The following is a 13,544-nucleotide window of genomic DNA, read 5'->3' as shown; positions in this document are numbered from 1 at the left end:
TGAGGAAAGAAGAATTCCAGTTTACTGTAGGACAACAGCAGCAGGCTCAGATTTCACATTCTTTTCTTTCCTAGGCCTAGGACAGTACATTGTGCTATAGCATATATGTGTGTGTGTATATATATATATATATATATATATATATATATATATATATATGTATATATATATATATACTAAATGTAAGACTATATATACCAGAGTTTAAAAAAATAATCTTTATTGTGTCCATTATTTGATCCAAATAAGAGTTGAAACAATAACCATGGTTTTCCACAGTCTGGCATTCTCAAGTTCTCAATAATGTCTTTGTGTCCCTCTTCCTCCTTTTCTTCCCTCTCTTCCTTCCTCTCTCTTTGCTCCCTTACTTCTTAAAGGATAACTGTGATTTGGCCATACTTTCTTTCTTTTTCTTCTATATTGGAGAAAAAACCAACACCACTGCTTAAATCAAACCAACTTGGTGATGGGGGTGGGGGGTAGGGGGCAACTTCTGTAATTGTTGGGATTGGTTTAAATCTTCCAGGAACCTTGCCACATAACCAATTTAAGTCATCATAATGTTAATCACTAACTTTGGTTTAAAAACTAGTGTGTTTCAAGTGAAGCCATTTTAAAGTGTTTTTGAACAGACAGTATTAGTTTTACAGCAAAATTAAGAGGATGTTCCAGAGATTTCCTGTGCATTTCTTGCTTCCCTCCCTCATCAGCATCCTTCCCTCCCTCATCAGCATCCTTAACTCCCTCCAACATGAGCATCTTTGCCTCCCTCCCTCATCAGCATCCTTGGCTGCAGTGCTCCATTCAGTACAGCTGATATTCTGCACTGACACATGATGATCCCCTCATCTTTATATTGATATTGAAGTTCACTCTTACTGACATTCTATCGGATTGAACAAATGTGAAAATTTGTTTAAATAGTCAAGTATATTTATTTTGTTATTGTTTATACTAACAACCTTTCTTCCCTACTTATCTTCCAAAGACTTTTTCACTCATTGGTAAAGAACAACAAAGGTCAGAGATTTACAGCATGTGCCTGTTCTTTGTCATCCTGGGCTGTGTATCATTTTTCACACAATTTCTGCAGGTAATTTTATCTTCCATTAAATTATTTGCCTATCCATACCCCCATCTTCATGTAAAAATCTCAGCAAAGATTCCTTCTTTATGTTTTTAGGGTTACAATTTTGCCAAATCTGGAGAGCTCCTCACAAAGAGGCTGCGTAAATTTGGCTTCAAGGCAATGCTAAGACAAGATATTGGCTGGTTCGATGACCTCAGAAATAATCCTGGAGTACTGACAACTAGGCTTGCTACAGATGCTTCCCAAGTTCAAGGGGTAAGCCTTGGGAGTGTCTTTGTCCATTTGGGATGTTGTAACAAAACATCTTAGATGAAGCAATTTACAAATAGCAGACACATTTTTTTTTCTCATAGGAAGTAGGTTGGGATGTTTAAGATCAAGATAGGGATAGGTTATGTCTGGTAAGGGTATGACTCAAAGATGGTACCTTTGTATTCCATCTTCCTGTGGCAGAAGGTTAGAGGGGCTGCTGCCACCTTCTTTTATTCTGGTTTTAATAACCCAACTTGGGAAGACAGAGTTTTACAATCTAATCATGCCCAAAGGCTCTAACAATAATACTTCTCCAGTGGGGAATTAGATTTCAATATGAATTTTAGAGAAAGACATTTAGCCATAGAGTAGGGAGCAGGGGTATATTACATAGATGTTCGTACTGTAGAACACTCTGAGAATTACACAATAGTGTCCCTTAGGCATGCCTAGACTTAGTGTTAAGACACACATCAATCTGCTATGATTGGTGGTTTCATCTTCTGAGTCTAGCAACTGAGATGTTTTCTCAGACATTTCTAAGACCCAGGAGGTTAGATCTTACCAACCTCATATGTGGCCCCTAGAAGGAAAAAGTGTGTAGAAATATCTTCCCTTGAGCACCCAGAGTTATGTTGTGAGCAACCTTGCAATCTTTGAAAGATTTCCATTGGGAAATAGGGAAAAGAAGAGAGATGCTTACTATCTATACAATCTCTCTCTCTTCTCTCGCTCTCGCTCTCTCTTTTTCTCCCCCTTCCACTCCCCCTCCCTCTCCCTCTCCTTTCCCTCTCTTTCTCTCTCTGTCACACATGCACACACACACACAAACTTCAAAGAGCTACATTTCTGACCCAGGGAGTCAAAGCTGTGGTGTCTAAATCCCACAACCTGCAGCCTTGTTCAAGAGACTTAACACAGCTGTGTATGATCAGTCTGGACCTTTATAAAGCCCGGGATTGGGGTTAAAGTGCTGAGAGTCAAATCTACCTCCCAAATCTCCACTGTCTTAGTCAGGGTTTCTATTCCTGCACAAACATGATGACCAAGAAGCAAGTTGGGGAGGAAAGGGTTTATTCAGCTTACTCTTTCACATTGCTGTTCATCACCAAAGGAAGTCAGGACTGGAACTCAAGCAGGTCAGGAAGCAGGAGCTGAGCAGAGGCCATGGAGGGATGTTCTTTACTGGCTTGCCTCCTCTGGCTTGCTCAGCCTGTTCTCTTATAGAACCCAAGACTACCAGCCCAGAGATGGCACCACCCACAAGGGGTCTCTCCCCTTGATCACTAATTGAGAAAATGCCTTACAGTTGTATCTCATGGAGGCATTTCCTCAACTGAAGCTCCTTTCTCTGTGATAACTCCAGCTGTGTCAAGTTGAAACAAAACTAGCCAGTACATCCACCCACTTTCTAAATGAAAAGAAAAAAGCATGATTTATGAAGCCTGGGAGGAAAACCTCCCCATAGTAGGGGCGCTGTACTGTATGTATATAGGGCATTTCTGCTTTTCTTTACTCTCCCCCAAACTTCTGATGGGAGCATATTTTCATCATTATGTATTCTTCTACAAGGGTATTTTAAAGATAATGTAATACATAATTTTAATGCACTAATCACTTTATATTGTGATTTTCAACACAATTGATCATGTCTCTCCACCTCTCAGCTACATAACCCACAATCCTCAATAACTTTCCTATTCCTTTGCAATACGAATTGTGTGTGCATGTGTGTATCTACACACATGCCTTTTGTCGTTTCCACATATGAGAAAGAATATGAAAGTATGTCCCATACTTTAACTCTTGTGGCTAGTTCCACCATAAACATAGGCATACAGATTTAGATATATAACCAAGAAAGGGATGGCTGGATCCTCTGAAGAGTTTTTTTTTTTTCATTTTTTTTTTTTTGGAGGAAATTCTAGTTGAAGTATCTTCTAGATGGAAGTATCTTCTAGATAGAAGTATCCTAGCTATTTGTATAATAGTTGTTTTACATAATATATTCTTTTCTTCCTCTTCTTCCTTCCTCTTCTTCCTCTTCTTCCTCCTCCTCTTCTGTTTTCTCCTCCTTTTCCTTTTTGTTTATTTGCTTGTTTTTAAGACAGAATCTCACTGTGTAGCTCTGGGTGTCCTGGAACTCATATACAGACCAGGGGAGGAAAGAAGAGAGAAATAAAGAGCTCATATGCAAGAGAAGGGTCCTTATATGTTTATGTGCTGTCTTGTTAATTATCTTTCTTCCACTTCTGGATATACAACTCCATCAAGCATCTTTTGTAAAGCTGGTCTGGTAGCCATAAATTTCTTTAGTTTTTAAAATTTTTTGATATTTATTTGTTTGTTTGTATGTGCATTCATATGTTCCTATGTGTGCCTATGTTGAAGTCAAAGGACAACTTTCAGGAATTGGTTCGCTCATTCCACTATGTGAGACCTGGGGTTTGAACTCAAGTTGCCATTCTTAGCATCAAGCACTTTTTACCAGCTGAGACATCTTGCCAGCCCATAATACCCTTAGTTTTTGACTAAGGTCTTTAGTTTGCCTTTGATTCTGAAGGATTGCCTTTTGGGGTGAGGAGATCTACATTGGCAGTAGTTTTCTTCTGGAATTTACAGTGCGCCGTCTCATGCACTCCTGTTCTATAGGGGTTCAGCTATTAGTCTGATATAGTTGATTTTAGCTATGATTTTGTGCTTTTCTTTTGGAGAGTTTAAAAATTCTATCTTTGTCCTGATTTTTTTTTCTACCAGTCTATGTTAGGGTGAAAATCTTTTCTGATTGTATCTTTCTGGGCCTCTATAGGCATCCTACTCTGGGATGTTATGTCTTTCCCAAGGTTAAAGAATTTTCTTGGGTTTTTGTTTTATTAAATATATTTTTATACGTTTAACCTTTATTTACTTTGTGTCAATCATGATGTAGAGATCTTAATCTTTAGTAGTGTGTCTTAGAGTTTCACTGCTGTGAACAGATGTCCTGACCAAGGCAACTCTGATAAGGACATTTAATTGGGGCTGGCTTACAGGTTAAGAAGTTCAGTCCAGCATCATCAAGGCAGGAACATGGCAGCATCCAGGCAGGCATGGTGCAGGAGGAGTTGAGAGTTCTACATATTCATCTGGAGGCAGCTAGAAGAAGACTAGCTTCCAGGCAGCTAGGATGAGGGTTTTAAAGCCCATGCCCACAGTAACACACCTATTCCAACAAGACCACACTTACTCCAATACCTCCAAAGAGTGCCACTCCCTGGGCTAAGCATATACAAACCATGACACTGTGTTCCAGAGATCTTGTAAGGTCTCTCCATTCTATTTATTTTTGTTTGAATATGATAATTTAAAAGAATCTTCACTCAACCTGTGATATTCTTTCTTCTACTTGGTGTGGTCTGTTAGTAATTTTCCAACTATATTTTATATAACTTATTATCTCTTCATTTTCAGAATTCATCTTTCAAAATTATTATTCACAATAGTCAAAAGGACTCTGGTGAATAGTCAAAAGCTCACTGGTGAATAATAGATAGACAAAATGTTGTTTATATGTGCAACAGAATGTTTATACCTTCAAAAGGAATGAAATTGTAATATGTTTCACAATGTAGACAAGTCCTGAATAATCTTATATTTAGCAAAATAACCCAGACACATAAGCATAAATATCATATAACCCCACTTTTATGAGGTACCTAGAAGAGCACATTCACACAGACAGAGAGTAGAGCAGTTATTGCCAGTGGCCCAAGGGAGAAAGGTGAGATCATAATCTGATGGGTAAAGAGTTTCAGAGATGGAGAGGATGAGAGAGATTGAGCATAGATGTGTTAGCCACACACCACTGGGAGGACTTTATACATGTTGGTTTTGTTTTTAGTGCCCCTGAGTTATGGACTTAGGAATGGCTAAAAAGCTAAATATTGTCATGGATATTTTATCACAATAAGAAAAGAATGGTTCAGTATGAAATAGCTTGTCACATACTAGTGTCTGGTAAGAAAGACTGTGTCTGAAATGGGTTGGTTCCTTTTGATTTGCAGGCTACTGGCTCTCAAGTTGGGATGATGGTCAATTCCTTCACTAACATCTTTGTGGCCGTGCTCATCGCCTTCCTCTTTAGCTGGAAGCTCAGTCTGGTTATATCAGTCTTCTTCCCCTTTTTGGCTTTATCGGGAGCTGTACAGACAAAAATGCTGACAGGATTCGCTTCTCAAGACAAGGAAACTCTGGAGAAGGCTGGCCAGGTAATCTTATAGACCTCATTTCCCTTCTAATGGCTAGGTGGTTATCAAGTAAACTGTTGAAAATGAGAAGTACAAAGAGACACCCTTGTCTCTACCTGGACACTATGACAATAAAGTTTTGATGCATTATTTTGACCAGGCAAGGAGAAAGAGTGCTAAATTTGATTTCCTCTTGGCTATTCATTCTACATTTTATATATTCTCCCTTACAGAGGTAGACAGTTCTACTAAAGGAGGTGTTGTTTTTGTTGTTGTTGTTGTTTTCTCAGCTAAATGATTACCCTGAAAACATACTTTCAACTTTGACACTTTAGCATTTGCTAAGCCAAAGGCAAATGTCTTTCTCAAATACAATCATAATGTATCACAGGGCTCCCAATGGAGNAGCTAGAGAAAGTACCCAAGGAGCTAAAGGGATCTGCAACCCTATAGTTGGAACAACATGATGAACTAACCAGNACCCCNGAGCTCTTGNCTCTAGCTGCATATGTATNNAAAGATGGCCTAGTNGGCCATCANTGGAAAGAGAGGCCCATTGGACTTGCAAACTTTATATGCCCCAATATAGGGGAATGCCAGGGCCAAAAGAATGGGAATGGGTGGGTAGGGAAGTGGGGGGCGCTATGGGGGACTTTTGGGATAGCATTGGAAATGTAATTGAGGAAAATATGTAATAAAAATATTAAAAATTAAAAAAAAATAAATTTTAATTACAATGAAGAGTAAAAAAAATACAATCATAAAATACAGTGTAGGATTCAGGGTTTAGATATGCATTTTTAGAAAGTCTATTGTAACTAATATCTGAACACAGGAATGAGTGAGGGGACGATGACACAGATATTTGTCAATTGGGAGAGGAGAAAAAAAAAAAAAACCCGATGTGCCGGGCTTGGCACAGCCTGCACTGATCTTAGAACTTGGGGGCAGAGGCAAAAGATCAGAAGTTCAAGGTGATTCTCTGTTACATAGTGAGTTCGAGTTCAGCCTGTTTACTTGAGATGTTGTCTCAAGCAACAATAACATAGAGGGAGGGAGGGAGGGAGGAGTTGAGGGATCAATCATACGTAAAATGAATTCTTTTTGTTTTTGCTTTTTGTTGCTAGAGACTAAACACAGAGTTTACTGAGCCTAGATTTTGTTATTGCAAGCACTTCAAAACTGAGCTATTTACTTTTTTTTTTTTTTAATATTGAGACATGGTCTTATCAAGTTTCCCAGATGGCACTGAATTCAGGCAGAAGGCCAAGCAGGTCTTGAGCTAGGATTCTCCTACCTTAGTTTCCCAAGCCTAGGTATTCTGGGCTTTTACTGCCTGGCCTGAGTCATATACTCATGTTTCATAAACTTACTCATGAATATGTTCTATCACTTTTCAGTCAGAGAATGTGATGCTGTCCAAGTAGCCAAAGCACTTTGGGTGCCAGTGTGGAAAATAGCATCTTTAATGATGGAGTACCCCAATTCATTAACAGTGGACCTTAAACTGCTTTTAAATGCATGGTCACCATGTAAACGAAAGATGAACTTATACTTTTAACTAGTGATATGCAGTTGTGTGCTCTTAGAGGAGATGGTTTACCGGGTAGCAATCTTGGAAAATAGTCTTTAGTGCTTCGAAATTATATTAAATAGGTGTTTTGCTCAGAAGACATTCAAAGACAGCATTGTAGACATTTCAAATGGATTAGCAGAACAGTTTTAAAGCTTGTCCAGGACAAGCATGGGAGGACCTTGCCTCACACTGTCTCTTCCCCCCAGCAAGTGGAGGTAATGAAGCCATGCTAGAGACAGAGTATAAGTGACAGATATCCCATGGTCTGGTTGGGTTGACCCGCAGCAACTTCTCTGTGCTATTTTCTGTCATGTGTGACAAATCTGGGTGGCTACAGCAATGGCATGAAAAGAGATATTCCTACCTTTTGTCTCCTCAGACTCTTTCCTTTTTCAGATCACCAACGAAGCCCTTAGCAATATCCGCACGGTGGCTGGAATTGGACTGGAGGGAAGATTTATTAAAGCATTTGAGGTTGAGCTGGAGAAGTCATACAAGACTGCCATTAGAAAGGCAAATGTCTATGGCCTCTGCTATGCCTTTTCCCAGGGGATATCATTTCTTGCCAATTCTGCAGCCTATAAATATGGAGGTTACTTAATAGTCTATGAAGATCTGGACTTCAGCTATGTTTTTAGGTGAGGAATATCCAAATGGTCATATGATATATGATATTGACACTGGGGGGGGGGGCAATGGTGCCCAGTTTTGTTACTTTGCTTTCTTGCTACCCAGCAAAGAATCCTCTCTTAAAGCAGCTGGGTTTATTCTTTTTCAAGGCTCTACAGGGCATGAAATATTTCTTCTGGACTTGGTTTTCTCACAGACTTCTCTGTGTATGCTTCTCTCCTCAAGCAAATGAGATCATTTCCTTTATGACTGATCTTAGAGTTTCAAATGCAACAGAAGAAATATGCCCTACATTGAAAGCATGTTCAAGTCTCTCTATATTCCATTTATTGGGGTCTCTTTGGCACAGAAAACTCACACAACTAAACCTAGGTTTAAAGATTTGAGAACTGAAATCCACATTTGGACTGGAAGAGTTAAAAAAATATGATTACAAGGAGATGGATCATAGGATAAACTATTATGATTATATTTACACATGTTAAAGCTGAGACTCTCAAGGTCTTGAACAAGGTGGACTCAAGGGCTATTATATTTTAACTCTATTCCTGGCTTACAAAACAAACTGATTTCTAGCCATTTTCTCTGAATAGGGACATGATAGGCCAAGAAGGGTATTTTTCTGTTTGTCAAGGCAAGGTCTGCTTACTCTACAGGGGAGGGCCTAAGTAAGGGTGCACACGAAGGTGGTAGCTGTTGGTAGTAAAGGCAGAGACAATCTTAAGTTTGGAGGGTTTGGAAGCACGATCCTCTCATCTGATATTTTAATTCTACTACTTTCCTGCTAGCCCACTGTCTTAGTTCAGATTTCCATTGCTGTGAAGAGGTACCAAGACCCAGGCAACTCTCATAACATTTAATTAGGGCTGGCTTACATGTTCAGAGGTTTAGTCCAGTATCATCAAGGCAGGAGCATGGCAGTGCCCAGGCAGGCATGGTGCAGGAGGAGGTGAGAGTTCTACATCTTTATCTGAAGGCCTCTAGAAGACTGGCTTCTAGGCAGCTAGGAGGAAGGTCTTAAAGCCCACTCCCACAATACCACACTTTCTCCACCAAGGCCACACATTCTTCAACAAGGCCATATCTCCTAATAGTACCACTTCCTTGTCCAAACATATTCAAACCACTATACCCACTATACCCACTAAACCCTTGCATATTTAAAGCTATACCCAAAATGATGGACCAGCAACTGTTGAGTTCTTTCTGTCCGTTTATATAAGGTGTGTAACAAATTATTTGCCGGCATGTAAGAATCAAGAGCCTATAGGAAACTTCCAGTTTCTCCTTTAAGAACTAGAAAGTCATCTCCTGTCATTTCCTCTCCTACCTCCAACATTTCAATCTCTTAAACCTTATCTTGGGCTCCTGGGGGATGTGGATTTCCAACTCCACCCTTGAAATAAACACTGATTCCACGATGAGCAGTAACAGACATGTTTGCACATCCCCTATCTATCATCCCACCCCACGAAGATGTGAAAGATGCCTTCTGGGAAAGATGGCACTGATGGTAGCCTTATGGGCTGCCATGCACATTCAAGGACAGGCATCAGCAAGGCTGTCTCTCATAACTCATTTATTCATTTGCTCACTCATTCCTGAAATCCATGTTGATATAGTTAGTAGCTGGGACAAACAGAAGGACACAGGCAATTGCATTTTCCTTCTCCTGCCTGAAGGACGGCTTGTAAGTGTGCTCAGCATAGAATAGATGCTTCTGTTGCGCATTGATATCTTTTACATACTTATCAATGGCTCGTTAAATGTTACAATGGGAAGAAAAGTCAAACCAATCTGTTCATCTGTTAAATTTCTTTCCAAAAGAACTCCACTCCTCAAAAACAAAAACAAAAAAAAAAGTTTTTAATATGGAAGAGCTAGGGTTTGGAGGTCTGAACCCTATCTTGTTCAGTCTACCCCTCAACCCTTTTACAGAAAGCACAATTTGAAAACTACTAACTTCTCTATATCCTACAACTCTAGACATGACTGAAGAGACTTGCTCAAGCTGTTTGGGCCTACCACTTACAACTCTTAGGCCTTCATATTACCGATACCCCACCTCCTAATACCCGGGTATTTGTTTGTCTGGTTACAGGGTGATCTCTTCCATTGCAATGAGCGCAACAGCTGTCGGAAGAACATTCTCCTACACACCGAGCTATGCCAAAGCTAAAATATCAGCTGCACGCTTTTTTCAACTACTAGACAGAAAACCTCCAATTGATGTGTACAGTGGAGCAGGTGAAAAATGGGTAAGTACTGGGCTGGTGTGTGTGTGTGTTTGTGTGTGTGTGCTCACACTCGTGCATGTGTACATTTTTATACAAAAAGCCATCAAAGATCGTCAGATAATTTCAGTTTAGCAGCTTGTGTTCATCCATTTACACTCAGAATAACAGACAATATATTTATAAATGTAAAGGAAGGAAGTAATTGAGGTGGAAAATCAAGTGTTACATTTGCATTTGAGTAAGAAAACAACATGTACTTGTAACAGTTCATTTTCCATGGCTACAACTCAAGGATGCTCCATGTATACAGAAGTTTTCTGGCCTGTTGGTATGTATACCCCTGCAATCCTTGAAGTCGGAAAGCCAAGGCAGGATAATTGCAAGCCTGGGGTCAACCTGCTCTTCATAACAGAAAAGAGGTTTATTTGTTTATGGCACAGTTTGGAGACTGCAAGCACATGATCTGATGGTTCCATCATTCAGTCTGTTTTTAGAACTCCAGGACTACAGTGTACAGTGGGTGGTGTCCTGACAGAAAGGCATTATGGGGGAAAGATCACATAGTGAAACAGAAAGGTACAGTGTGGAGAGGAACGGTCTCATTTTCATGAGCACCCTCTTATTTTGATTTGAGAATTACAGACATGAGCATGCATATGTACCTCCTTTTATTCCAATTCCATCCACGTCCTCCTAACCACTTCCTCTGGAACTCATGATCTCTTCTTCTGCACTAGTCACACACACACACACACACACACACACACACACACCACCCACTAAGTCCCATTAGTCTTTATTTGCATGTGTTTAAGGCTGACCCCTTGGGATTAGGGTCTTGTTTCTGAGGAAAAAGAAGCAGGGATTGCTGGTTTTCCCTTTCTCAGTAGCTGATAGGGGCAAGACCTTGTGGAATGTCTTCTCTTCAGGTTAGTATGTCATCTGGTGTGGTCTTTGCAGGTCTTGCACAACATTCCTGTGCTATCCATAACAAGCTCCTGCAAAGCCTTCATCCTGGTCTTCAGACACTTATCTCTCCAGCTTCTCTTTGAAGACGTTTCCTGAGCCTTAGGTGCAGGGGTTATGTTATAGATGCCTCCTTTGGGGCCAAACAGTTCATGGTCACTTACTTTTCTGCATTTTGGCTAGTTGTGGACTTTTGTAATAGTCTCTATCTGCTGCAAAAAAAGACGAAATGATTTTTTTTTATGAAATGTGAAAGCTGGGCTATAGATCTATATCTAGATGAGTATTTGGAGAGTATTTGGAGAGCAGTTGGAAAACTAGATTACTTTAGAAATAAAGGAGCACCTCCTTCGCCCCCAAAACATGAAGTTGTTTTTTTGTTTGTTTGTTTGTTTGTTTTTTGGCTAGGTTTACAATACCAGGAATGAATTCCTTCCATTCGAGCACATTTCAGGTACAATTTAGATAGCTGTTGATTTCCCCCAAGTCACAAGTCCCACTATTGTGCCAAGGGGGGAATCTTACTGATTCTGTCACTGTGGTGGTTCTCCGGCTTTACAGCTGGCTAGGGCTGTAGATAACTCCATCCTCGGTAGCTAGAATACTATCTTCCACATAGCTTGAGAGCCCTTAGAGAGGAGGTTTCCAGGTGAGTACCGGCTTGATCTCTCCTAGTCTTGCAACAGAAGAATATGGTATCTTCAGCAGTAGAGTTTTGTCTTCATGTTCTGATAGGTAACCAAGAGCAGTGACAATAACTATATTGTCTGGGGAGGGGGTTGGCTCTTGGAAACCCCTGGACAACAACTCATAGGCAAATATCTCATACTTAGTTCTGGAGTTTCTGATTGATAGATAGATAGTCTATGGCTTCTAAAGGGACCATTATCCCACCATATGGGTTAACTGCATTTAAACTATATAGATAGAGATAGATATATAGATATATATAATGTATTTAAAAGTATGCTATAAAATAGTGGTTTCCTAGCTGCTGTAGTTACTGTGGTATAATTACCTCCTTTTAAGAACTATCCAGGTCTCCCAAAATGAGATTAATCAATTCTGAGAGGAATGGCAGCAATAATCAAATTACCATGTACCAAGCCTATCCTCTTTCCTCTTAAATGTACCATATCACTTCTTAATATCACCACGCCAGGGTCCACATATCAACCCTTGTGAGACACATCCCATATAAATCACAGCCTTAGCAAATGCTGAATTTTATGTAACATAAAGCACATAGTTCTATAATGAATGAAGATACATGTCTTTTCCCGCCTATCTGGTCATGCTTTCCATTGATATTTTAGTATGAAATAGAAAGGCTAGGTCTTTTTGTCCACCAATACTGATTTGATTCATGTTTATCTAGGTTTAAGTTTTAGTTCATGTGAATTACCAAAAATTAATTAATATTCAACAAGATATTTGTTTTTTTTCCATTTATTTAATCTCCAAGGGGTTTTTAATCTTCACAGCCAATTTAAAAACAAACAAACAAACAAAATCAAAACAAAACAAAAAACCCTCTAGGGCTGGAGAGATGGCTCAACTGTTAAAAGCACTGACTGCTCTTCCAGAGGGTCTGAGTTCAATTCCCAGTAACCACATGGTGGCTCACAGCCATCTGTAATGGGATCTGAGACCCTCTTCTGGTGTGTCTGAAGAGAGTGACAGTACTCACATAAAATAAATAAATAAATAAATCTTTAAAAAAAATCCATATGGTCAAGAGAGCAAAACACCAGTAAAACTAAGCTAAATTATGAAAGTTCTGGTCAAGTGTCCTGTGATAGAAATAGTCTCTGTAAATTTTTACCCATTTCTAGAGTACATAATTCAGATGGTATCACCATCTGGTAATATCTGGAGTTTGTTGTTATAGTTGTCTCTGGTTGGAGCTTGTTCCTCCCATGATTCTGTTAGCCTCTGTCAGCAGACCTGGGAGTTTAGCTCACTCCTGAGTTTCAGTGTTCAGAGTACTCTCTACAGGCAAGCTCTCCTCTTACAGGGAAGATGCACAGATATCTGGCTTTTGGACCTGCCACCTCGCCGAAGATGAAGTCCCGAAACAGGGCCTGCCTCAGAAGCTGTGTCGCTTCTGCCTGTCCCAGAAGCTGTGTAGCTTCTGTAGTCCACAGTCTCACCTGCAAAGACTCTGAGATCCGGGACCCAAGATGGCTCCCCCAGGTGCTCTGGCAGGCATCTGAGGGGCAAACGTAAGAATCTTAATAACAGAAACCAAGACCACTCACCATCATCAGAACCCAGTACTCCCACCTCAGCCAGTCCTGGACACCCCAACACACCCGAAAAGCTAGACTCGGATTTAAAAGCATATCTCATAATGATGGTTGAGGACATCAAGAAGGACTTTAATAACTCATTTAAAGAAATACAGGAGAACACTGCTAAAGAGGTAGAAGTCCTTAAAGAGAAACAGGAAAACACAACCAAAAAAGTGATGGAATTAAACAAAACCGTACAAGACCTAAAAAGGGAAGTAGAAACGATAAAGAAAACCCAAAGTGAGACAATGCTGGAGATAGAAACCCTAGGAA

General features: G+C 39.9%; 1 protein-coding gene across 1 annotated transcript in view; it reads left to right on the top strand.

Annotated features, from left to right (window-relative positions):
* Positions 1-13,544, top strand: part of Abcb11 (ATP binding cassette subfamily B member 11) — a 97,988-nt gene that overhangs the window by 68,442 nt on the left and 16,002 nt on the right. The window contains exons 20-24 of the mRNA XM_021182286.2: positions 989-1,093; positions 1,184-1,345; positions 5,386-5,589; positions 7,541-7,782; positions 9,876-10,032. Coding sequence (XP_021037945.1) covers positions 989-1,093; positions 1,184-1,345; positions 5,386-5,589; positions 7,541-7,782; positions 9,876-10,032 — 870 coding nt within the window. The remainder of the gene's footprint in view (positions 1-988; positions 1,094-1,183; positions 1,346-5,385; positions 5,590-7,540; positions 7,783-9,875; positions 10,033-13,544) is intronic.

The sequence above is a fragment of the Mus caroli genome, chromosome 2 (assembly GCF_900094665.2).
Source record: "Mus caroli chromosome 2, CAROLI_EIJ_v1.1, whole genome shotgun sequence".
Taxonomy (NCBI): domain Eukaryota; kingdom Metazoa; phylum Chordata; class Mammalia; order Rodentia; family Muridae; genus Mus; species Mus caroli.
Note: the sequence above shows the minus strand (reverse complement) of the source record. Positions and strands in the feature narration are given on the sequence as shown.